The 27,760-nt window shown below is 40.8% G+C and overlaps 1 protein-coding gene across 11 annotated transcripts in view; it reads right to left on the reverse strand.

Moving 5' to 3' along the window:
- Positions 1-27,760, reverse strand: part of ABLIM2 (actin binding LIM protein family member 2) — a 211,972-nt gene that overhangs the window by 34,495 nt on the left and 149,717 nt on the right. For 3 of the 11 annotated variants that reach the window (XM_039540941.1, XM_039540944.1, XM_039540942.1), the window contains exons 10-16: positions 26,793-26,939; positions 19,050-19,170; positions 16,551-16,649; positions 10,365-10,466; positions 9,677-9,730; positions 2,409-2,458; positions 1,445-1,592 (exon numbers count right to left, since the gene is read on the reverse strand). In XM_039540941.1, coding sequence (XP_039396875.1) covers positions 1,445-1,592; positions 2,409-2,458; positions 9,677-9,730; positions 10,365-10,466; positions 16,551-16,649; positions 19,050-19,170; positions 26,793-26,939 — 721 coding nt within the window. The remainder of the gene's footprint in view (positions 1-1,444; positions 1,593-2,408; positions 2,459-9,676; positions 9,731-10,364; positions 10,467-16,550; positions 16,650-19,049; positions 19,171-26,792; positions 26,940-27,760) is intronic. The other 8 variants (XM_039540945.1, XM_039540951.1, XM_039540943.1 and 5 more) reach the window with 7 other exon arrangements.

Genomic DNA, 27,760 nt, shown 5'->3' on the forward strand with positions numbered 1-27,760 from the left:
CATATGGGAGGGACAATAGCTAAGCAATGATCAGTGGGGCACTCGGTAGCCTACAAATACTTGAAAGGTGTAAACAAGGAAGGAAGGAAAGGAATTATTTAGGACAGCATGGGGGATAGAACTAGGAGTAACTGGATAAAATAAAGGAAGGGAATAAAAGAGAGTGAATATCAGGAAAAAAAACCTTCAAAGCCAGAACTATTTAGCTGTTAAATGGTCTTCTAAGATAAGTGGTGGAAACCCTCATTGGGTACACTGAAAACAACACTAGGCAAAACATCTGAAAATGTAACACAAGGAACAACTTGCATCAGCAGGGAGATGACCACATAACCCACAGGGTCTTTTCTATCTCTGACTTCTGTGGTTCTGAGCTGTGTGTGTGCTATTAGAAAATAAAAGATAAATGAGTGAGTGGACGCAGAATGATAGTCCCATGGAGAAACCTGTGACACAGTATGTTGCTTGTATATTAAAAAAAAGTTTACTGTGTGTTACAGACATTTTTATGGGTGAGGTTTTTGCTTCAAACTATATGCAAGGGTTGGAGGGGAAGGCCTGTTCAGATAAGGCCTGTTATCTCAAAACATGTATAGATAAGCAGCATATCAACCCATCAGTCAGCCTTCTCATGGTGCATGTGCCTACGCTATTTATTTGCATAGTCTACGCTCATTTCTTCCAGTTGCTTCTGGATGTGAGGACTTTGTGGCATTCAGAGACAGCTTCACATGCAAAGGGCTTTTATGAAACATTCCCTGTGTGGGAAATGTCTGATGGTATTTGAGAAGGGAAATCACCTTGCTTTGGTTCAGTAGGATCCCAAACTACTTGTTTCTTTTCACTTGGTTCACTCTAGTAACAGATTCTGCTGCATCAGTTTTTTCCCCTCTCTTGTATAGCTGAGCCATAATTTCCTTAATACGAAGATGATGGAGCCAGCTATCATATTACCAATGACTGGCACATTACCTTTGCTGCCAGATGTGCTTTGCAGTGGGATGAAAGCTTTTGAAAAACTGCTTCCCCAAATTATTTACCCCAGTTGACCTGCATCTCCATCTCAGTGTAGTGGAGGGGCCCTCTCTTAGGACAACTGCCGTTCCAAGGTATTTTCCTCTAAAGTTATCTATCATTTTTGTGATTCGTGTACTAAACGCAAAATTTAGGTTCCTTTATTCTTGATGACTATGTCCCTGTACTCCCCCACTTCCTGTCAAGTTAAATGAAGAGAACTTGGAGAACACTTTCAGTACTGATAGCTAGTGAGAGCAGCATTTCAAAACAATGATCCGCTGGCTATTCCAATTTACGAATATGGAATGTTTGGGTGGAGGCCAAAGGCAAAGAATGAAAATGTGCAGAGAAGCCTATGGCATGGCTCTCTCTCTCAGTCAAGCCACAATCCCACATCTACAATTAACTGTGTAAAGTAAATACTTACTTGAATATATGGTGGTTGCATTCTCTTGCATTTGCCGGAGCTGTTCTCTGTCAGTTCCAGGACCTTGTGATAGTGACTGAGTATCCAAATCTGGAGAATTAGTTCTGGTGTCCATCTCCCCCTTCAGAATCAGCCAACTGGTCTTTAGCTGAACAGAACAAAACCAAACCTTAACCTTTGCATTTATTCTTGCAAATTCACTGACATGGGAATTCTCTGATCAATTTTTATTTATAGTAATTTTGTACCAATCATTCCCTTAGTCATAAAAGTAGAAGACAGATCCTGTGCAATGCATCATGAGACTGTCTGTTGTTAGAGTAGTATCAGATACTTAAACACATCCCACACCTGGTTTTAGAGGAGAGGGCCGTGTTAGTCTGGTTCTGTAGAAGCAGCAAAAGAATCCTGTGGCACCTTATAGACTAACAGATGTTTTGCAGCATGAGCTATGCTGCAAAACATCTGTTAGTCTATAACATGATCCACCTGGTTTAGAATGGGTTTCCTATTAATTACTGCTGTTACTCTGTCCTCATTTCAGAACATGTGCATTTTTAAAAATTCAACTATTAAATGCCCACAAGTGAATCAATGTTACTTCATTACTTTTTCTCACTTTAAAATAAATACATTGAATAAAAACACCTCCACTGAACCACCAATGAATGTGCCTAGATTGACTAAATGCAGGAACTTATTGCATTAGTTCAATTCTTCCTACTTTTTGCCTCCCCTACTTGTTCCATCATTTGTCAAATTTAGATTGTAAGCACTTTGGGGGAGGTGCAATATCTTTCTATATCTTCTGTGAAGGACCAAACACACATTTGCTGTTATTAAGTAACTAGAATAATGATCAATAAAAATAAAATAAAATATCTAAAAAATAAAAAAGATTTTAAAATGGTACCACTGAGAAACGCTAACAACCTGCATGTTTTTCCTGCATTCTGGACATTACCTTCCTATTGTCCTGATCAAAACTTCCATCCTCCCCCTCTGATCTTCTTACTGTTAGAATATAAAATTCATTGTAAGAGTTAAAACAGCACCATGTCATTTTTTTTTTCCATTTTGACTGTAATCGTATTGCAGGTTTCTGAAAATAATAAAATGATACATACAAATGAAGGGATATAAGAAGTTGGAAGAGTACTGGTACGATATCATTGATTCATTTAAGCCATTATGAAATTATTAAAATGATTCAATGCTGTAAATACACAGTATATGCATAAAATCTACTCTTACAAACATTTTAAAGTACCATATTTTAGGGAAGATGCTACTTTCTGGGGCTTGACGGGAGGGAAAAAAATATATATTTTATCTCATGGCTACACTAGAGAGTTGACAGTGGTGCAGCTGCTGTGAGCTCTCTAATGTAGACTCTCTAAGCTGACGAGAGAGAGCTCTCCCAGCTGATTAACTAGTCCAGCCCCCATGTCTGCCGACATAGCACTTCCACACCAGCACTTATGTCGGTGTAACTTATGTCGCTCAGGGGTGTGATTTATTCACCCTCGAGTGACATAAATTATGCCAACAAAAGCTGTCGTGTAGACATAGCCTTAGAAACAGATTGTGACTCGGCCTAACACAGCTGTCCAAGGGAGCAAGCCACTCCTTTCCTGTGTTGCCATGTTAATGCTCTCCACAGGGTAGCTTGGATCTAGCAGGTTTTACACCTAGTCCTCATTCCTCTCCCCCAGCAGGTAGGCAGGGAGGGTACAGAAAATGGATCCACCACCTTAAAATGTCAGCCAGCAAAGCTAAATCACTGTGGGAGGGTTAGGAGTAGGGAATAAGCTGTCCCCCTATAAAGGACTGCAGTAAATCATTTCACTGTCAGGAGCAGAGTCACATTCTGAGTCACAATTCCTTCCCCAGGCTCCTCCTGGGCTATGTGTTACTCTGACACAAGGCAGATAAAAAACTTTCAATCCAGCATTAGCAAGACCAGAGTCTGCATAAGGGTTGTGATTGGTTGTCTTTTTCTCCAGTGGTGTTGGCAAAGTGCAGCCTGTATTTTCTGAATGTCTCAATTTACTAAAGAATTCTGTTGAAATTTTTTTTGCTGACACTAAACTTTCCACTATGCAGTATTTTGTATTGAGTTACCAAAAAATCTTGCCATTAGAATGTCCGTCCCCACATTTTCTTCTCCCCTTGCTTTTCTGGCCATTTCATGTCCTTTATTTCCAGACAGATACAGATATGGCTGTAAATGATACTGATCTGCACCCAAAAAATGATTTCACAACCCACAGATTTTGCAGACATACACACGCCAAATTGCATAGAACAACTTGCCAAAGTTTGGGCCTAGGAGATTCAACGTTTAAAACATTGATGGATGCACCTTTTTAAAGGTGTCATAATGGTCACAGTGGGGTGGCAACAACTCTTCCCTCCCTAGCCTCCGGCTCCTCACCCAGCATGTCTGCAGATATTTCATATGGCTTCTGCCCTTCTTGGGCAGACTGAATCTGCCATAAGCACTCAGGTGCTACACTTTTGCATCCCCTAACCCCCAACATAAAGCCAAAATTTAGATCTATGTTTGTATCTGTATGTAGTGGAGTGAAACTCCTACCCCAAAAAGCTGGAAATGGTGAACATTATATTGTCCCATGCATGCAGCAGAGGGCAAGTGGAAAAAAACTTTGAAAGACAGCTCTTGTCATATACACCTTGTGCACAATAGGATGCAGGGCTGCTACTAGCTGGCCAGTTCGTGGTATGGACTGGCCACAGAGGTTTCTTCTCAGAGATACACACCAGATACGCTTCACTATAAGACCTTTTAATGTACTGCATGGTACCGCTGATGTTAGCGTACATAAGGTGTATTTCACAGAGCGCAGCCTAGTGGCTGAAGGGTATAATACAGTTTAGCATTCCATTACATCATCCCCTTTCTGGAGGTGCTTTAATAAGTTTTTTGTCAAGATTAATGCTATGTGAAATGCTAAAAGAGAACAGGAGGAACTTAATCTTACAGTATATTTCTAAGCAAATGATCCACACATTTTAACCTGACCCTTGAAAACAATGGTCAAAATATTCAAACATAGGGTCTGATGCTGCTTGGAACTCCAGTGGGCAGACCCCAGCACTTGCTGGGAGTCCAGTCAAAGTCAATGGGGCAAAGCATGAATGCCAGGGTCAGCCCATGCAGCATTCCTTGAATCTTAGGCACCTAAAACTACATTAAGGCACCTACATCAAAGTGACCTGACTTGTAGAGGTGCTGAGCATTGGCTTCTGTGAAAATTGGGCTACTCAGCCCCTCTGAAAATCAGGTCCTTTTTATATGGACATCTAAATATGGACACCAGGAGCCCCAGTTCAACCATTTGAGCTCTCTGTTTGGATCAGTGCTAAAATTGACGAAGGTCAAACTCTTTTTAAAAGGTTTAATATTGAATCCAATGTTTTGAAAATATGAAGATACTAAAGAAGAAAAAAAGCAATACCACCCTCCCCAGCTTTCCCATCCAAATTCACAGCCTGAAATCACACACGTGACATTTTTCCAGCTCATTTTTATTCTGAATCTAAGCATTTATAACAGGAACACAGAGGCTCTTAGCTACAAGAAATCTGCTGGGCACTGCTGTAATTGAGACCTTTCGAAGTCAAATGTTTTGGAAGAGTTTCTTGCACTTTTTGTTTTAGAGAACATTTTTGTGCTTGTTTGTTCAAACTTGGTTTCTTCAACAAGAGAATGTTCTCTGGCTCCAACTCCCGAATGTCTTACTTCAATGCCCCTTCAGCTTAAGAAGCTGAATCATCAGTTGCTAATGTGTTTGTTCTTTAGCAAAAAGATTTACACAACTTCTGCTGGGAGCTCCTCTGGAACAAAAGGTTGCTTCCATTAGTCTCTCCATAGAAATGGATACTTCATCACTCTCAGTTTTTGTTTTCATTTAGAATAAATTAGTAGGTGCACTCCTGTAGAAACCCAGCCAGCCTCCATTTTCTACACTCCCTTTCAGAACCTTGTTTATATATAAAACAAAGATCAAAATACATCTCCTCAGGGTACCACAGAGATGTCTGACTGACCTGCATATTAACAAATAGGACCTCTCACACCAATGTATATCAGGAATAACTTCGCTGAAGTCAGTATAGTTACACCAGTATAAAGCTGACAGAGGAATCTGGCCCTTGGTTGTGTATGTCAGCCTGGAGGCTGACACAGAAAACCTAAGGCCATGAAGAAAAACTCCCCTTTTCAGAGTCATTTTGGCAAACCAGAGGCAGCTATAAAATAATTAAGGATGACATGCTCATGGAACAGGATGCTAGGGCCAGATCCTCAGCTGGTGTAAATCAATGTCCTACTGAAGTCAATGAAGCTATACCGATATACACCAGCTGAGGATTTGGCTTTGTGTTTTGCTAGTGATTTTCCCAAAACTCACTCTAATGATTCAGGCGTTTTTGCCTTGTCGGTAGCTTTTTGCTTTGTTTCACTATTTATTACTAATGATTTGTAGCTCTGCAGAGGAGGAGAAATTAAAGGCTTTGGATAGACTTTAATGTTTGCTATTTATCCTAAAGCCAAGCGCTCAAATAAATGGATTCCATCTCATTGACACTGAGCTGACCCTGGTATGTGCAATGCAGATACTGTGAGCTGAAAACATCTATCAAAGTCCAAATGATAAAGCATATTAAAGCACGACTGGACCTTGCTTTGTTCTGAAGCTTAATCAGAACAGTCTAAGAGGTTATTTAAATGTCAATGATCTAAACCTGTTTATGCAATTGCCTAGCATCAGACACTTCAGTTATGGAGAATGTGTGCACGCTGACTCACTGTACTCAATCTCAGTTTGACTGATAACGGTAATAGGGTTGATGCAATATACTTAAACTTCTGTAAGGCATTTGACTTTGTGCCACATGACATTTTGATTAAAAAACTAGAATGATATAAAATGAACATGGCACACATTAAATCGATTAAAAACTGGCTAACTGATAGGCATCTAAATGTAACTGTACATGGGAAATCATCCAGCAGGTTTATTTCTAGTTGGGTCCTGCAGGATGGTTCTTGGCCCTACACTTCCATTTTTATTAATGACCTGCAAGAAAACAAACTCATCACTGCTAAAGTTTTCAGTCAACACTAAGACTGGAGAAGTAGTAAATAATGAAGAAAAGAGGACACTTATTTAGAGCGATCTGGATCGCTTAATAAGCTGGGCACAAGCAAACAGTATGCATTTTAATATGGCTAAATTAAATGTATACATCTAAAACCAAAGAATGTAAAAACTAAGAACTTACAGGATGGGGGAATCTGTTCCTGGGAAGCAGTGACTCTTGAAAAAGATTTGGGGATCATGGTGGATAATCAGCTGAATATGAATTCCCAATGTCATGCTGTGGCCTGAAGGGCTAACACAATCCTTGGATGCATAAAAGGGGGAATCAAGAGAACTGAGGGTTTTTAACCTCTCTATCTGGTGCTGGTGTGACTGCTGCTGGAATATGCTGTGAAGTTCTGGTATCTACAATTCAAGAAGGATGTTGAAAAATTTGGAGAGGGCACAAATAAGAGCCATGAAAACCACTAATTGGTTAGAAATATACCTGACAGTGATAGACTCAAGAAGCTCAATTTGTTCAGCTCAGGGGTGACTTGATCAAAGTCTATAAGTACCTCCACGGGGGAAAATATTTGATCATAGGCTTTTTCAGTCTAGCAGGGAAAGGTATAACAAGATCCAGTGGGTGGAAGTTGAAGCTAGACAAATTCAGACTTGATGTAAGACATAATTACTCTTACTGATAAATATTTAACAGTTGGAGCCATTTACTAAAGGATGTGGTAAATTCTTCATCACGGGCAGTTTGTAAATCACGACTGACATTTTAAAAAAATATAGGCTCTAGTTCAAAGGAAATTATTTTGGGGAAGTTGTATGGCCTGTGTTTTACGGGAGGTTGACTAGATGATCACACTCTTCTGATTTTGTAATCTATGAATCAACAGTATCCAGACAGAAGTCCTTCTTTCTTTCTTTCTCAGCTTCCATAAATCAGTCAGGTCTGATGCAGAACACTATCCAACTGGAAGAGCCAATGCTCTCCATGAAAAGAAACCTGTGTAATTTGCAAAAAGTCAATGATGGGTACAATAGAATACCTTACTTTTGACAGCATAAGTTAAAAAAAACCCACTCAAATAAAATCACAAACCCTAATTATCACCAGAGAAAGGTTTTCAAGCCCGGATCCTCTTCTTTTCTGAATGTGCAGTCCTCTGCTAATTTGAGCCTGTGATGTTTCTGCTGTATTTCCTAAATCTTCACCTCCATTTAAGCCTTTGCTCCTCTTTCTGCTTACCAGTTTAAAGCCAAATTATGGCTACTCCAGAGCAAGTGCAACAAAAGAGAGAAGATGTATGAACCCTTTCATCCTGCCCCCTCCCAACCCACTTTGTGCAGTCAGGCAGAGGGTAGCCACAGCTTGGTTCCAGGCTCTGGGCAATGCAAGGGGCCAGCAGCACTAGTAGTTACAGAGGAGACATAGCTCATAGCGAAGAGGAAGAGGAATGATCCTGTCCTCTCTGGCATAATGGCAGGCCTCTCTCAGGACTTGAGCATCTTGCTGTAGAGTATTAAGTGATATGACTACACATCTATCACCTGCAGTTTGCTCCTCTCATTCTTTCTTCAAGGGGAGAAGTGTATGAGCTGTGGAGTGCTTTGTTTTGGTAGGGTGAGGTTTTTTTGGGAGAGGGGGAGGTTTGCCTTTGTCTGTGAATATAGAAATATCTCAGAAGTGACCCTTTACCTGTCAGTCACAGGTGAGAAAAGTATAATCAGCCTCTCTTATGGGATATCAATTTTCCAAATGCCCTTTTGTGATGCAACCTTGAAACGCGGTATGCCTTATTCATTAAAGGCTCCCAACATTTCTTCCTTTAGAATTCTTCAGGGGCTGCTTAATCAGCATGGGAGGGGAAAAGAACCCAGGAGCTGCTGAGGCAGTTGGGCAAGTGACTGACAGGGGATTCTTGATGGAACCTGGGAAACTCCAGGGAAAAAACCCACATATTAACTGCTTCCATGATGCAATCTTGAGGTTAGACTTCTCCAATATGGAGAAATTAGGGCAATCAGAGGTTGGTAGCTCCATATAGTGGATTTAGCCAAGAAAATTGTTAGAGGTCAGGTAAATGCATTGCAGGCACTGACTCTAGTAATCAACATACACAGCTGTACACATTATATGAAAAATAAAAGACTAGCAGAAGAATAAAAACTCTGCATTCTTCCCAGCCTGAATAAATCATTTTGGTGGTACTTAACTAGCTGTAGCACTTGTAAACTGTAAAATACTGTCACTTTAAGCTGGGTCCTGAATTTGCAGAAGCTGATAGCTGGATTTAACTTCAAAACATTTACGACTTCTATACAAATCAAACACTGTCAGCTATTTTTAGCAGTTTTTCCATGATGCTGTCTGGTTCCATTATGAAATTTTCTATTTTACTACTTCATTTGAAGCATGCATGATTTATACAGTTCTTTTTCAAAGTCATGTGTTGTGTCAGATTACTGTGTGCCATAGTTCTGTTGTTTAGGGACTTAGGTGCCAATCTTACAATGGGAACTGAATGGGCAGACCCAATTGCATGGTGCAGATCAGAAGCCATCTTTGGTCAGGTCATAGCCGTTAAAAAGGAATTTGTCCTCAATGGATATAACCTCATTAAAGAATTGTTCTCATATTATGATACAGTAAAAAAATCTTGCCGATGAAAGATGGCTATTCAATATGCACCATATATCAATGAACCTAAAAGCTTATTTTTTGCTGTAATGCAGAAGCAAAAATTACCTTAAAATTTAGATATTCCCCAGGATCACCTGAAAGCAGGATAGTAATGTACTATTTAACATACTATTGTATCATTCTGATAATAAGCAAATTGCTTTAAGATCAGTATTAGCTTTAAATTAATAATGCACAGCACAACTTCACTATTCCAGCCACTTACTGAGTCTTCAGACTTCATGTTATGCAAAGAGTTATCAATTTTCTGTGTTACTTAATTCTTTTCCTTTTTGTTTTTAGATAATAGGGATTCTGGCATAATTAAATGAGAATACGATAGCACAACTAGTTCAGTGGTAAATATGCACTTCCTTAACAAGGGCATGCATAGAAAATACTGCAGCAGAGAAAAGCAGACTGTACCATGCTGTCTGTAGATAGGGGGTTTCCTATAGATGTTATCTTTTACTTCAGTGTCTGAGAAAGAGGAAAGAAAAAGGAAAGAACAAAAGAGTAAGCAAACAGTTTAGACCATGCTTCTTCTGTTTATTCTAAAAAAAATAAAATAAAAAAAATCACTTGAGCAGAGACCATTCATTCATTTTAATGTGTAGTAACTGCTATTACAATACAATGCAACATTTCTCATCATTAGTACACACTTAAAACATTCTGAGCTGCATAGCTGCCCAAAATTTTCCATCAATCCAAAAGGGATATATTAATATGGCTCCTTACCCATCAGTCCATTTAGTAGATGGGTACTTAAAAAAATCAGCTTAACATCATATCCGTAAATTCAACAGACCTGTGCAACCAGCAGTAACATTTAAAGATAACGATATCTTCTATGTTTAACATAAAATAAAGTTGTCTCTTTGGGCTTCTCCTAGTGTAAACTTGTTTATACACAGAAAAATATGAAGAATGTAACTCATTCACTTCTGAGATCATGTTTAACAGCTAACATATTTTCACTCTTCAGAAGAAATAAGGTTTTTTGTAATTGTTGTTCTACAGTTCACAAAGCAATGCAAAATTAATTGACAATTTAGGAGAAAATGAACACATGCCACAATTGAAGATTAAAAGCTAAGCAGTGAATGCCTACCTGGAACATGGAAATGTCTAGGAGCCTGCTGATAGGCAGAAGGCGAAGATTTGCTGTCTGAATACATGGATAAGCTTGGAGTGCTCCGACCACTTTCACTGCCTCCAAAGGGAAGAGCAAAGAAAGCAGATAAAAGAAAAAAATGGAAAGCAAAGTAGAGTATTTCAAGCATAAAAAGCTTACTCAAAATGACTTGTTAATCCAACATTTTTAAATAAATAGTTCTGTGTAAAACCTCAGCTTGCTTATTGGCACCATGTCTGGTTTCTGATGTGACTCTTTTAGCAAAGGCAATACCATACAATGGTTCAAACACTAAACTGATCTAGGAACTGGAGTTTGCTATATCAGCAATAACGCATACTTGATGGATAACATCAGATATAAGCATCAGCCTTGTAGCTCTGCTTTGAAATCTAAAATTCTCTTTTCAAAATGTGATGCTGTTAAAAAAATAAAATAAAAGACTCTCCAGGAATCTGTAGGTCCTTTTTTTTTGCCAAACGGCTCCTTCATAGCCTTAACTGAGCACATATATTAGGGAATTTTAGCAAAGTTTAAAGTTATGGCATTAAATTATAGCCTGCCCTAAAACCACCAGTGAAATCATTCTGTAATGTTAAATTAGTTCAAAGCAGGACTGCACCAAAAATCAGCTGCTATGGCTGAGTCATGTCTTATTGGATATATAAATTACAAAATAGACTGTTGTTGAGATCTTGTACTATGTTTATTCTAACTTCCCACCCCGATAACTCTCCACGGGATTTTAGTCATATGCAGACAGGGTTGGATTATCAAGTCATGGATCTATAATGCCATAGCCAACTTGGCAGAATTTAAAGATACAGAATATTCTATTGATCTGTACCCATTTATACCCTTATTTTGTTAAATACTCTTCAAATACTCCATTTATTTCCTGTCAATTATTCCTCAGAGCACACTCTATGGCATTATAATGCTGCTTGGCAAACAAAAAAGTAAAGCTCTACTTTTTTGGGACTTGTAAAATCCAGTTCATGTGTAGCATTGTTAAGCAACTGGTAGCTAAACATGATATTTTTACAAAACATAGAACTGCTGACAATTTGCAGTAACCATTTGGAGCGCAGAAAAAATGGAAATTAATGATGAAGGTATAGCAGATCTTTTGAAGAAAGGCCAGCAGCCCAGAATACAGCTTTAGATGCATCACTGAGCACTGCCATGTGGGAGAGAGGGGTTAATGGGTAGCTTTGGGTTAGTAGAAAGCCCATAGCAAAGGTGAAAAATCTGGTAAACTGGGGAGGAAGCAGGGGTTTGCTAACACTTCACAAAGCCGAGCAGCCTCTGTTGAGGAGTACTGGAGAGACATTAAATACAGTCCCAGAGAATGTCATGTAGTCCATCATTTTAACCATGGGCCCGCCGTTGATGTGAATATTGCTATTGACCTTAATAGGAGCAGGAGAAGGCCCCATGGGAACAGAGGAGAGTGCTGTGCATCTCATGAATATTCCTGCTAATTAATCCATTTTATTGTGGGACTGTTACTTCCTTGTACAGTGCAGAATTAAATGAAGATCATTAAAACTACAAAATAATTAGGAGTCACTGCCATCATTTAGCAATGACCAGGGGCTGCTCCAGGCCTCAGCACGCCAAGCGCGTGCTTGGGGCAGCTTGCCGTGGGGAGCACTCTGCCAGTCGCCGGTGGACCTCCTGCAGGCGTCCTTGCGGAGGGTCCGCTGGTCCTGCAGCTCCGGTGGAGCATCCGCAGGCATGCCTGCGGGAGGTCCACCGGAGCCGCGGGACCGGCGACCGGCAGAGCGCCCCCCGCGGCGTGCCGCCGTGCTTGGGGCGGCGAAATGGCTAGAGCCGCCCCTGGCAATGACTTGATAAGTTGGTAACAACTTTTGAAAAAGTATTCTACGTAGTCCAGAGACTGAAATTGGAACAACATTAGTTGATATTCTCCAAGTACTACCAAGAACTGAGGGCTTGATTGTGGAGTTACTGCAAGCCCTGAGAAAACCACCTCCCCAAGAGGCATACAGTGTCAACGTACTGCCCTAGGAGCAAACCAGAAGCTAAACTGTGACTGACAGAATCGCCGTTTGGCTTCTGGTTCCCATCTTGCTCCAGGGAGAAAGCCCGGTGTGCCAGCCATTTACTGGGCACAGATTACTTCCTCCTCTGTGCCAGCTCAGCTGCTGCACTTGCCCCACTCCCTGTCCCTATTAACCCACCTATGCAGCCCTGTACAAACATCTCTACCCTTTACACTGTACCACACAATGCAGATCGCAAGGGAGTGTCTTATACTCCTTTACCCCCTTGCAATGGGTGCATGGGAGAAATCCCAGCCTCACTCTAAATAACAGGGAGCATGGCATGGGAAATAACCGCTTCCTGGTTAAGGTTTATGCACCCCATTGCATCCCAGTTATTACCACCCCTCTGAAATGTCACATCCCAGGGTAGAGTTTGCCTGGAGAGGTTGCTAAAAAAATCAGAAAGGGCATTTTAAAGTTATGGTGTTTTCAAAAGATGCCTGCCCTTCGCATGCTCAAAAGTCCTGTATCACTAAACATTTATAATTGGGGTACTGGAAGGCATGGCCCTTAATACATCACATACTTCGGGCACTTAAAATAGTCCACGTGGATAAAAGCCTCATCAGACAGGACTGGGGCCCCATTGTGCTGGGAATCATATCAATACAGACAGAAATCCTCTGGAGCAGGCGTTATTTTCCTGTTATGTTCAAGGGAGCAGAAGGAAGAATGGAACAGGAGGAGAGAACTTGGGGAGAGAGGACAGAAGCAGGGAATGCAAACACATGGAACTGAAGGCTGCAATTCTGCCAACTGCTCTGTGTGGGATCCACCTGTGTGGAGTAGTTTGTAAGATCAGGGCCTAGATTTCTATTAAAAGAAAAGAAGGAGGCAAGCTATTCTTGGGGTCCATTATACCATACAAGCTGAGCCACCTTTTAAATGATTAAAATTATGTCAAAAATTTGCCACTGATTCGAAAGCGTGTAGCTGGATTTTGCATTTTACATGCCAAATTATGAATATTTAGCAATAAATCAAACTGAAGGCCAAAGTAAAAGGTCCCATTATCTAGCTTACAACACTCCCTAAGATCCTCTGTAATTGTCCCTTGCCTGAGATTTCCCTGGGTAAAAACTGAGTAAAGACTCCATGTCTGATCCCATAGAATATATAACTACTGGAGAGAGCAGTTTTATAAAGTTTTGGTTTGGTTCTCTGCCATTAGCAGGGTAAAAAAAATAGAATCATGAACTCTTTCCTGGATTTCATTTTATTTTATTTGGAAAGAATCCTGAAAGGTTTACTTTGAACTTAAGTACCAACCACAGAAACATACTCATGTCTCTTGGCTCTTAACGAGACAGGCTGTCCTTTTAACCTTGTACGTTTGCAGTGTAATGACCAGACCTCAAAACATCAGCCCCTCTCATGCTATTCCATGGCTGGTCAGGAAGAATATCATGTCTTTTTGTACCTCCTCATTCTCAGCAGCATGCTGCTTATTGTCAATCCCTTACATTTCCAATCTAGCCATTGACACTGCAGAACTATATTTTTGTCTTGGAGGATGGGGGGTCTGGCAAGAATTTTGCAGATTCACGAAGCATCTAAAAGGCTATTGTAAGGGTAGTATACCTGAAAATCCTTCCTGCCCTGGAACTCTTCAACACGCACAGTCACCACTGGCCCCAAAACGGCAATTCCAGAAATTATTTCTGAAATCGGGTCATGTTAAGCACATGGACTTGGTTTTTATTTGAAGTCTTAAAAACAGCAATGATTCTTTCCAAGCTTTCAAAGCCAGTGAGTACTAACGTGGAATAAAAAGGACATGTCCTGGAAAATGTAGTTCTTAAATTAAGAAAGGCAAGGCACACTCCACTGCATTGTAAAGGTGGGATTTTCCAAAGTTCTCAGCATTGGCCTAACTCTCACTGACTCCACTGCATCAACGGGAGCATAGTCAGACCAATCCTGAGCGCTTTGGAAAATCCTTACATTTCTGAATTGTGATGGGCACTAACTGTGGGGTAAGTAAAGCTGCATTCTTACCAAGGCTGTCACAGAAGTCAGAGAAGTCACTTTTATGATTAAAAACAAACAAACAAAAAACACCCAACCTAGGCACAACCAGATGATTTGAGGACTTTTGTGTGTGAGTAAATGTGATAGTAGGAGGGTCAAACGTATTACACCTGCCAAGATAAACTGTGGGTGGTAAAGAGAGAGAGCAGACACTCAGTGACAACGTTCTTATGGCCAAAAAAAGGGCCAACCCGGTGAATTGTCTGTGGGGGCCTATGACAAAGCCCACTGTAGTTAAGAGAAAGGCCTACTGTTGTGGTGAGGTTTCTCTCGCTCAGCCAAGCACAGCTCTAATTATTTTGAACTGAAATGGCCAAAAAAAAATAAAAAATCTTATTTTGAGCCCATGGCACTTGACAATAGTTTATCTATATTCCTATGACTTTTGCTCTTCTCACTATGATCTCTCCATAGCTTTTCCTACATTTTTAAAAACAGAGAAGGTAAAGTCAAACATTTATCAAGATAAAGAAGGAGGGCATCCTAGTATTTAGGCACTTGGGGATCTCAGATCTCCTTTTTTATTATTTGCTGTGACACTAATTCAATGTACAACTAGGGGAAACTATGTAATACATATTTAACCCATATGTAAATTGTATAAAAATACTTACCTACACCTCATAGGAGAGTTGTGAGTCTTAGTTAATAAATGTTTGCAAAGGGCTCTAAGCTCCTTGATAACAGGTGCTACAGAAGTGCAAAATATTATTATTTTGGTTGTTTTAGTAATTGTTATTTTGTAACAACAGGCTGCCACTTGATGGATTGTTTTCCAAACGACAGCAATAAATAATTGCTGCTGCACATGGCAACGACAGGTAGCCATGAAAATATACTGGTTTAAGTGTGATCAAAGAGAAGTGCTGCTAAGCAACTGTCAATTGACTTTCAAATGAGAACATTCCACACTGTGTAATCATGCAGTGCACTACACAGACAGGTTTTCTAGCTAAATGCATCAACTCTGATAAAACTGTCCAGCTTTACAGTACACATAAAACTGTATCCAAGCAGAGACTCATGTGATACAAGAGTGTGCTTCAGCCCTCCTAGAAGTGGGGGGACAGAATCTTTGTAGGTAGACTGTCTATTAAAAATGGCATCACTTTGTTTAAATTTATTCTTTTTCTCCAGAATTCTCTTTTGGGGTTCACATTTGCAGGGTATGGGCCTGATTCTGCTCTTATTTACAGCAATGTACAATGCACGTGCAGGGAGTCACCTCCTTTCTTATAACTGCTCTGATGACAAAGCTTGGCTTCATCAACTCAAATAGGACACAAAGAGAGAGGATACAAAAGTAACTGAAAATGCTTGTGATTCGTGCCTGTTTGCTTCCCCTTCCTCCCCACATTAATCCTAGTGGAAGGATGTTGTTGTGATCATTCAACACCCCGTCTTCCTTTCTAACGTTTAAACAACATGCCAAGCAAAAGTACACTCTGCCTCAAAGGTTCCAGAGATTCCCCCATCACAGTGGCCTGTCTCCAGCATGCAGAACATTAACAATTAATGTGCCCTTTGTGACATATTTTGACAGGAATGAGCATCAATTTATCCAAATAAATAACAATAAAGTTTCTGTGCTTTGAAGTAAATGGTCCAGATTCACAGCTGATCAATGGAGCTATGCTGATTTAACCAGCTGTGGATCTGGCCCAATAGATGTTAACAGTGTTAAAAATGGACTAGCTCTCTAAATATATTGGAAGAAAGATGTATTTGATCCTCTAGGGTGTTAATGTCCCTTATTCCAATATCCAGTTAGCTTCATTAAAACATGGAAACAAGGTTAAATATTTCTGTAAACAATAATAAACAAAATTTACAATTATTCCCTCCCGCCCCCCATCTTCAGATTTTTTTCCCCTTTGGAAAAAACATTGAACGTTCACTGAAAAAAACACAGCAGGTCCCAGAGACTTACATGGTATGTGAAGAAAGCACTCACACAAAGTTAAGACAGACTATCCTGTGGGAAGCCATGCTTGCACAAAGAAAGTCAAAACACACTTGGAGAGGTTATCACAGCACAGTCGGCATTCCTGGGCCTTACCTTTGAAGAAAGGGATGTAATGATGTCTGAATGTAGATGTAGGGCTTGGGTGTTGGGGCAGGGAGATGCAGCTACTGGTACCAAGAGTCTGAGTACCAGCTAGGGGGCAACAAAGAGTAAGTGAAAATAAACTATTTTGTTCACTTACTGAAAGCCACAAAATATTCCTAGCAACGACACCCTTCTCACAGGAGCAGTTTTCTCTTGATGACATACAAACTTGGAAAGTATATTTTAGCTCCAGTCTGTCTTCTTGTTTCTAAAACAATGCAGGTCATAGTATGCACTTTGGTAAGGGACAGAGACTTTCCATGAATGGAAAGAGAACAACACACAAAATGCTGATAACTATGTCCTGGGTTACACAGGAGATCAGACTAGATAATCAGCAGGGCCAGATTTACACCTTACGCACCACTAGGCACAGCATCTTCAGGGCCCCCCTGCCTACAGTTGACGTTTGTGTTTTCTGTAAAAAATTAAATGAAAAAAATATATATATAAACACAGCCTCCCTGGGAAGGCACGAGACCCTCCACGACGCATGGCGCTCCCAGCCCGAGCGCCACCAACCCGCTCCAAGCGAGGTGCAGGGAGGGGACTGTTCCTCTCCCCACAGTGAGTGGTCCCTGAGTGTCTTCTGTCCCTCCTACAGCCCAGCGTGGCAGCTCTCCCTGTGCAACTGAATGGGGCACCTGCCACGGCCTTCCCTCTCCCTCCACGGCATGGGGCGGAGGCAGTGGGATGGCTGAGACTAGGAAGGGGCTGGGACACTCCCAGCTACTTCAGCAGCCGCCCCACCCGGCAGAGGCTCACAGCGCCCCCCAGACAGGCTGACTTGGATGCTCACTCTGCCCCAGCCCCACACACTGAGCGGCTACCAACCCATGCCAGGAGCCTGGCTTCCTGTAGGACAGCTGTAGGTATTCACTTTTAACCCACGTTTAACTGTTAGGCACCCCTAGGCACGTGCCTTCTGTGCCTGATTGGAAATCTGGCCCTGATGATCAGAATGATCCTGTCTGGCCTTGGAACCTATGAATTTAATAGGTGGAACAGCAGAGAATATTCCAGAAGAGCATAACCTCACTATAAAGCACACTGAGGAAAATCAGTGTTTTCAAAAGCTGCAACAGGAATGACATGTTCATAAAGGGTCACAGTGGAATGAAATGGGGAGATCCAACACCTCTTTCTTTGCTTGGAACTTCGTTAGGGCAAGGTCCAGCTCCCACTGAAGTTGCTATTTTGCTGTTAGCTTAAACGATACAGGATCAAGCCCACAATGCAGGGAAATACTTAAGCACATGCCTAACTTTAAGCATCTGAGGAGCCCCACTGAAGCCCTTTGTTGTTGCAACACTTTGCTCTGAGGCCTAATACTGTCAAAACAACAAATACAGGTTAAAAATTATTGCAGCTCCCCCTTGAAAGTTGTACAGGCTTATACCCACTTTGGGTTGGGAATTGTTTATGTTTTCCTTCCCCTCCCCACCCTATTCCCATAACGTGCAACCAAGCAGAATCCTGATGGAGCTGCTAGAGTCTCAGCAGAGACCAAGTCATTCCACAGTAGATCTGCGATACTTTACTTTTTTTCCACCCCCATCAAAGACTGTATGAACTATGAGACACAATTTTCTGTCAATGATTTCTGTAACCCATAAAACTTTCATTTGCATTAAGATTTCCATTTGAATGAAAGCTTATTGATGAAGAATCCCCTGATTTTCACGAGTTTCTGATCTTGAAGTAAAACACTCTTTAAGCCACAATCATTCATCAATATTTCTGTTAAGCTCATAGAGTGACCCGGGAAATTATGTAACTCTTTATTGAGGCACTTTATGGCCTATTTTTTAAGGGCTAAATCCTGCAAAAGCCCAACTATAAATGCAGGGTATCCTGACATAAATCAGAAGGGGCCCAGAGGTGTATCACTGCTGCTACTATGACCCCTGGCTGTAACAGGGGCTGCTGCAGCCCCTACTATAGGAGAGTTTTGACCAGCAGACTAGACTGGCCACTCCTCCAGTCTGGTCCTTAGCCCCCACAAAGCAGCAAAGAGAACCACCGTGAAACATTACTCTGCAGTTCAAAGTCTCTTGGCTGCATGTCCGCTCTCCGCACTGCGTGGTGGAACAATTGTGGCTTTGCTGTTTAGATTCCCATGAACAGAAAGGCTAGGGGCAGGAATAAGACTTTAATCCATTACATTTTCTGTTTTCAGCTACCACCAATTTAACACATAATTTCCTAATGCCTATTAAGTTTTATGAAAAAAAAAATCACTGCATGTGCATAATCAAAAGTACTTGTTTGTTTGCTCCCCTGGGCAGCTATGTTCACATTAACCAGCATGTTGTAATACACTCGAAAAGGGAGGCTGGAATTGCTTTCCACACTATAAACCTTCCCGTTGGTATCTTCTACACTTACGAAATAGGCCAAAGGGGGAGAAGGGGAAAGAGAGATTAAATGAGCCTGCTTGTCAATTACCTGGTCTGCTGTAATGCTGAGGAGAATGGGATGTTGGCGTGTAGCGACCATAACCCAGAGATCCAGTAGAACTAGGACTTGATGTCCTATACTGTTTGAAAGATCTATCATCTTGGTCGCCCTGAGAGGAAAGGGAGGAAATCTAAGTCAATAGGAAAGACAGAGTGAATTACAAGATATTCAGAAGTTATCCATATCCATTGTTGTTTTTCTGCCCTATATGCAAAAGGCCCAATTCTGTCTTCATGCTCCATGCAATCATAATGAAATGAGGGCAGACACATCTCAAATCTGTTAAGAGTAGAGCAGTTCCAGAATTGCCAGACATAATGTCAGAGAATAGTCATATAAACATGGGAGGCAGCATGTAAGAAATGAGTCTAACATGAAAATACCGTTTGAAAAGAATGTACAATAGCAGCAATGTCCTGTTTTAGCACTATGTGCAGGATTCCCAATTTGTTTGCACCTTGTATTTGTTTAAACATGAGCAAAATGAATGTAAGATGACAGCATTTTACATTCATTTTGTACATGTGTAAATAGTCAGACAAGGTGCCAGACAGTATAGATTCAGGCCTCATCTGTTTAATTATGCTGTGCAGATCTACCATGCCTGCTGTGTAACACATTCTGTACTATAAGCAAAACACATTATATAATACTCAGGTGATCAATTTATGCATGAATATGTATCATTAGATTTAATGTTCTTGCATTACCACTTTCCATTTAAACCTATATCCTAAATACTTTAATTCTTGCAAATATACCTCACAGGGTTTTTCCCTTTTGCAGACTTAGGCCACTTCTCCCATAATCACTGCTAAGATTTTAATTCATTTTGTAGCAAGTTGGTGACTGAAAAAGTATGTTTTCTTAGGAAGCAAAAGCCCCCATTATGTAGAAACCACTTTTGGATAACTAGTATCACTTTGGGATTCAGTTTTCTCAGTCCTTAGTTAGGAAAATCAGAATGTGCCTGGGTAAGGTTGAATTAAAAAGAAAACAGTCTCAGATCAATCTCTCCAGCAGAAAAACCTGTGGAAGGGGGTCCTGAGAGATACCCTTGCAGAATTATTCCCCCAATATTCCATCGTAGGGGTTGGAGGGGGAGAGAGTGCTCCTCTGCTTCCACCCTGCCCCAGCACCCTAAGTTTATGGCAGTGCAGCTCCATCACACCCACACAGCCAGGATGACTCCTGGCCACAGCTGTCCCCTGAGGTGTCCAAAGTCCTATTATAATTCCAGGGTCCAGAAAGGGGACAACATGCATCGTTGGCCCCAGTTCAGCCATCAATTCCTTCCCCCTAGCCAACGCATTACCTATTCTCTCTCCCCCTGACCTCAGACTCACAGGATACCCTTTGTAGGGTTCAAAAGAGAGGTTGCAGGGCCAGAGGGACACCTTTGCTCCCTTCCACACGGATGAAAGGTGGTCTGTGCACAATGGATTCCCTCCAGGTGTATCTACGGGATGGGAAAGTAAAGAACGATCAGGGTCTGAATAAGCATTTGAAGATTTGGCCCTGAAAGAGGATGACATGGAGATTTAGGGGCCCACTGTGCCATCAAAAACATGGTCGTGCAGAGCAAATTATTTTTATGACGGTACATGGCAATGGACAACCATGTATTTGAAGATAGAAACAAGCCCTTAAGAGAAGGACTATCTGCAATTTTTAAAAAATGCCTATATAAGAATTCAAAATTGTCCAAAAAAAGGGAGAATAATTTATGCCTGCCTAAACAGGTAGAACATTGTAGGCATTTCCTAGCCTTCTCTTTTGATTGCCACCAACTACGCCATGCTCACTTAAATCCCATGTTCATGATGAAATACTTCTGCATGTCCTTTCCTGACTAGCTACATATCATCTACATTCTTACTTCTGCATAACGTATTCCAGGCAAAACAGCATAATGTCTTTGGAAGGCATTCTTTATGAAGTAGAACCTAAATAAATACAGTTCTTTATAGACCAAAACACTGTCACTTAATGAGCTAAATAAAAAGTGGACAGGACAGTGCAGTTTATTAATCCTGAGGAAAGTCCTGTGGCACCGCTCATTTCAAGGCAGGATGAATATACTTTGTAAGTAACAAGTAGCGTCCTTAGCACAGAAAATATACTCTGCAGAGTAAGGGCAAACTGTGGGCACATCTGAACATCCTTAAAGAATTCATGTGACTGTGTGAATCACAGCAGCTCTAAGAACAGTACCAATGTAACCTTTGGAGTTTACTATTATGCAGGATAACAGAGGGTAGTAAGTGAAGTTATAATATTTCTGAAACACTGATATTTCCACTTTGACTATCTCATGCATGTTTCTGCATGCTTTTGTCTCTGTAGGAAACAGCAAGCTAAATTCGTGGAATACAATAATGAGTGATATATTTCTTTTAAAAGAAAAATATCAGATACATTACATTTCTAATTGATAACTCTGCTTTTCTCTCTGAACCAACAGTTCTAGTGACAGTTTGCAATTTTTTATATTTAAGGGAAACTATCAATTAATTATTGGGCCCAAATGTGCAATTTGTTACAAAAATTTTACAACAGCATAATTCCACTCAGTTCAGTTAAGTTATTAGGACATAAAACTGGTGTAGTGGAGTAATGAGTCAGGCCTGCCATATTTATTTTTCCATCTACATAAACTAGATAGTACTGCTCCTGAAAGTGGTATTTCTTGGGTGTGAAGTCCTTGTGTTGCTTCCAAAGTGGTATTTCTTGAACTGGCATCTTCAACAATGATGGTCCTGGGTATTGGTATAGTTCCATTAAAGTCAATGGAACTATACAGATCAGCTGTGTATCTGGCCCCAGATGTGTGAATATATTCATACAGGTAATTTAATTACATGTATATACAGCTGGTTTAACTATGTGTGGGGGAAAAGTGGACAGAAAGAGGCATGTTAAGGCCTTAGTCCAGGTCAAATAAAAATGCTAGTTGTAAATGTAAAAGCAGATTACAATTCAGAATGTAATTTATTTGGTAACATCTGAAAAAGTTATGATCATCTAAATTTTATTTCACGAAGTAACTATTTCTGAAGTAGAAATGCAGATGACAATCAATGAAACATGCATTCAGATGACAATATAGAAGCACAGCAGTTGTTTGATATAAGTAGCAATATTAAAGAAATCTCTTTATAAAGACATCATGGCTCTGCAGACACAGGGGGCAAACCACCAACATTTCAGGCTTTGATGATTATCTTTATAAACAAGTTTAATGCATCAGGAAACAGACCAGACTAGAACAAAGGCACTGGGGATTACCTCAGTAAGTGCTGGAGAGAGCAACTGAGGTGACTGCAAACGGCAACACAAAGTAACAAATTAGTCATACAAAATTCATGCATGATGCTATTTGTGAGAAATGCTATGTTAAACGTATCAACATCCATGTGTAACACATATGACACATACAGTTAAAACAGGACATCCACCAATTAGATCAAAAATACTAAATTAGATTTTTTAAATAAAAATGAGAAGGAGTAAAATGGAAACATCTTCCTTACACAGACGTAAAATTATTTCATTTCAAAAGAGAATCCTACGGGCAGGTTGCACTCTATTGAATCCTACACTAAGGACTGCACCTTTAATAGAAAAAACCTTTGTTTAAAGCAACCACTTTAAAACAGAGATAAGCCTATGCCAAACCCTGTGTCTAAACACAGCTGACATTTGGATTCAGGGGCGGCTCTAGGCACCAGCAAAACAAGCTGGTGCCTAGGGCGGCAAAATCTAGGGGGCGGCAGGCTGGGCCGGCGGACCTGCCGCAGTCATGCCTGCGGGAGGTCCACCGGAGCCCCGGGAGGACTGGACCTGCCGCAGGCACGACTGGGGAGGGGGCGCTCGTCCCGCAGCTCGGCTGGACCTCCCGCAGGCATGACTGCGGCAGCTCAAGCGGAGCCGCCGGACCCGCGAACCGTCTGCAGCCGCGGGAGGTCCAGCCGAGCCACGCGGGACCAGCGGTCCCTCTGCAGTCATGCCCGCGGGAGGTCCGCTGCTCCCGCGGCTCTGGGCCCCTCCCGCACATGACTGCTTGGGGCGGCCAAAAAGGTAGAGCCGCCCCTGTTTGGATTGGAACTTTGAAGCTCAGCCCATCTTTGCTTTAAAGTATTCCAAGATATCAGTACATTTTTCCCCCTAATCCTTAATTAAAGAGCATCTTTACTTGGAACTAATTTTTGCTGTTCCCTTATTTTCCTCTCACAGCTGAGAGAGAAATTCTGCTCTCTGCTACACCATTGTAAATCCAGAGTAATTTTATTGAAGCCAATAAAGAAATTGGTATTACAGAGTATAATTAGGCCCTGTTTTTTAAAATAGCTTACTTAAGTCACAGGCAATTAAGCATACATGGCACTTATGCTTAGCACTAAACTATGCTGATACTGGCATAGCTGGTTTAGTTTAAGGTAACTTAATAATACCCAAATGAAACTGAGTAAAACACTACAAGGAAATATTGATAATGAAGCATTTTAGCATTGGGAACTTTTAGAAACGTTTTATATGCTCTTTTGTCTTCTCTACATATCATCTCTGAAACAGAAGGCTCTGACTGACAGCTCAGTTTATAATGGCATTTATGACTAAATGGTTTGGCTAACACCAGTCTAAAAATAATTGTAGCACTCACAGAAATGTTTCTATAAGAACATAAGAATGACAATACTGGGTCAGACCAAAGGTCCATCCAGCCCAGTATCCTGTCTACCGACAGTGGCCAATGCCAGGTGCCCCAGAGGGAGTGAACCTAACAGGTAATGATCAAGTGATCTCTCTCCTGCCCTCCATCTCCACCCTCTGACAAACAGAGACTAGGGACACCATTCCTTACCCATCCTAGCTAATAGCCATTAATGGACTTAATCTCCATTAATTTATCTAGTTCTCTTCTAAACCCTGTTATAGTCCTAGACTTCACAACCTCCTCAGGCAAGGAGTTCCACAGGTTGACTGTGCGCTGTGTGAAGAAGAACTTCCTTTTATTTGTTTAAAACCTGCTGCCCATTAATTTCATTTGGTGGCCCCTAGTTCTTATATTATGGGAACAAGTAAATAACTTTTCCTTATTCACTTTCTCCACACCACTCTGATTTTATATACCTCTATCATATCCCCCCTTAGTCTCCTCTTATCCATTTAAAAATATTTTATTTGGTCTTGAAACTAAAAGGAGTCTGTTTAAAAACCCTTTTCAATAGCTAAGGATGCATAATGTCCATCAGGTAAAGGGGCACACATGGATGTTTGCAGGGACAAGGACATATAACTCACATCCTAACCCTGGAAAGAACAAGTGGTATCAGTTTTATAAGGCAATGAAAGCTATGGAATGGCACTGTTGTATTGGGAAAAAGCAGGACTACCATTAAGTGATAGCTTGTCAAATGATTAATGGTGAATGAAGGTGTGATTGAACAGATTAGGGCTCCACACATGAAGTAGCTCCCCAAGTCCCCTAGCAGGAACTGCTTCCTATGGGAAGAAATTTAAGGAGCCCTGTGTTTTTTCATTAACCCAGACCAAACTGAAGGTGAAATCTTGACCCTACTGAAGACAATGTGGGTTTTGCCACAGGCTTCAGGGGAGCCAGGATATTACCCTTAATATTATTCAATGCCTAAAGGGATTTACAGATTTTATGCATATCATCATGCTTATTATTAAAATCACACTATTCTGCCTACTGCTTTATTATGCTTTCTGCCATAACACTCACTCTATTCCCAGATTACTATTCCAGGGGTGGCCAAGCTTACTGACCCTTCGAGCCGCATATGACAATCTTCAGAAGTTCGAGAGCCAGGGTGCGCCTGCCAGGTCTTCAGCCGCTCGGGAGGCACCTGCTGGGGCTTGGAGCTTCTGCCCCATTCCTGCTGAAGCCCTGAGTCCTGGCTGACATGCCCCATGGGGGTGACACCCTGAAAACCCCTCCCCTCTGGGAAGAAGCCGCTAGACCCAACACCCTGCCACAGGGCAGAAGCCCCAAGCTCTCCCCCCTCCCTCCAGTCTGGTAGGCAGAGAATGGGGGTGGAAGTGGGGGCTCTGCAAACTGCGCTTTAACTGTAAAAGAGCTGCATGCGGCTCGCGAGCCACAGTTTGTCCACCCCTGTACTATACCATGCCTCCCAACTACACCTTCCAGTGCTCTCTTTAATGAGAAGAGTCGGATACCCTTACTGCCAGAGAGTCTAGATGATTTCAGCCGGCCAATTCATGGAATAAGGTGCTATCCATTGGGAGCAAGGGTGGCAGAGTCTGGGCATGTGATGCTGGAAATATTTGGATCCTGAGGAGAGAATTAGGTTAAAATGCTGGATGAATTAATCTAAGCCCGATGCATAAATAAAGCATCCCAGTTTTCCATTAGAGCAAATCCTTTCATGTTGAATATGTTGTGATTCAATTTGCTGAACCATCAAAGGATTATTCAAGGTTATATCTTAGTTGTGGGTTGGCAACAAAATACCCATTTGTCACCAATATTAACAGGCACCCTTAAAATACCTGGGCAAATGCTAGAAAGCCAAACTGCCAATGTAGCAACATCATTCCCACTAGCAAGACCTCCAGCATGTGGGACCATTGGGAACAGCAGCAAGGAAGCGATGGTTCCAGAGCTGTTAGCCCATTTTCCAGGTGGATTATTAATAGGAGCATAGAAATTATCCTTCATGTCATATTTTTGTTTGGAATTGATGTGAAACTGAAAAGGGCTAAATGAGCTTGTCTAAAATTTGGGGAGAGGTCAGCATTTTGTAAATCCTGAAGAAATCTTATGTAGAAACAAAGCCAGTTATGGTGTTTATAGCTCCCTGTCCATGCAAGATTGTTCCCTGCAGTATCTTTACTTGTGCCCTTCTGAACAGAACTAAAAGTCATGTGCATAAAGTACATACATAAATGCTTGCGGATTTGGGCCTTCATTATTCCATTGCTATTATTTCAAGCATTTATTTGTACCCATCTATTGATATCCAAGTTAAGCTAGCGTTCACAGCAATTAATTTTTTGTAGAGATTTTAATTTAAAAAAATCTAAAACTATAAAAGAAATAAGAAAACGAAATGAAAGGCAGACATAAGTGAAGAAGAAATACTACCTTTTATGACAGGAGTTATGTAAAAATATGTTTCACGTAAAACAGCATTAGTATTAAATTACATTAGCAAAAATGTTATAACATTAGCTCTGCACATGAAAAGGGCAATGTGTATGCATGACATGAAGATGAACTTTATTACGGGGTGGTTGAAAGGAATTTGTGCACAGAAAAATGAGACCTTTGTTGTGTTACCAAAATAACATGCTGCATAGAACAAAAACATGAAGGGTATTTGATTTGGCTTCTGATCTTTGTGTTATAATTAGCAACGGTTCCTGTTTCCTACCACATGCAAGTATAATTTCTTTGGCAAAAAAACATACTTTCATCAAATCTTATCTGTTTTAAAAAAATATTTGATCACAAAAAGCTATCCTTTATTTCCCATGAACTAAAGAATGAAATGAAAATCCCACTTGTTTTATGGACAATTCAAGTGACTGTGAATACATAAAATAACTCCCATTAATCCAATTTTACAAAGTAATTACAAAAATTCCAAGTGTGTCTAATAGCTTAGACACAGCGATGTGTTTAATGATGCAAATTAATTTTTAGATTCACAAATTAAAAAAAAAAGCCACAGGATTCAGTACCTCCCCATAACTATGCCTGTCATCTGAAGAGTAACTGATATATGGAGTATAGGAGATCATATCTGGGCGGGCAATGTTATAGATGGCTTTATTTTTAGGAAGAGCAGCCAAATCCCTGTAGTCAAGAATTTCATCTCCAAGCTTTGCCTAAGAAAAGGAAGAAAGAAAAGCAGAAAAGATAAGAAGGAATATGATCAGGATACAATCAGAAAAGGACAGACCCATATAGGTAGAAGAACCAATAAATATTTAACTTTTTTATGACTCCGAATTTAAATATCTCTTCATTGCTTACCACAAGATCTTAAATGCACATGGTTGTTTTCTTTATATATGTTGATGATGTCTCTGCCATTCAAGTTTAATGTATAGTTGTAATGTTGGATAATCCTAGGTTTTTTCCATTTACATCCTGCTGACTATTAGCTATGCAAAGAGGCAGCAGGGCTAATCTTGCTATCCTTGGCCAGGCAAAAGTCCATTTCTTCTAAGGTGATTTTGGATTGCAGTGTTTGTTTTCTTTTTCCATTACAGATGGCAATGAATAATCATATACTTATTTCCAACATAACTATCCCCTGTCCAGATGCTGAAATGCTGCTAGTCAGTAATTTCTCCCACTCAGAAGAGCTGCTTATTCTATCCTACAGTTCCTGCATAACTAATCTGTAGTAAAATTGCATTACCGTGTACGGTCCCTACCCTGCAACTGAAGTTAGGCTCCACCTCCATGGAGCTCTTTGCAAGATCAAGATTTATCTTTGTAAGGCACCAAACTAAGATCCTTTGTCTGTAAATACTGGTGTAGCTCCATGGAATCCAATGAAGCCAAGCCAGTTTACATGAGGGCTGAGAATCTGGCTATAAGTCTTTACAAAACCTGTGACTTTCACAACACTCCATAGCTGTATCTACACAACTCGGAGTGGGTTGCCCTGACCCCTCTTATGCCTCAGTTTGGATGGAGC

Source organism: Mauremys reevesii, linkage group 5 (genome assembly GCF_016161935.1).
Source record: "Mauremys reevesii isolate NIE-2019 linkage group 5, ASM1616193v1, whole genome shotgun sequence".
In the NCBI taxonomy this organism is placed as follows: domain Eukaryota; kingdom Metazoa; phylum Chordata; order Testudines; family Geoemydidae; genus Mauremys; species Mauremys reevesii.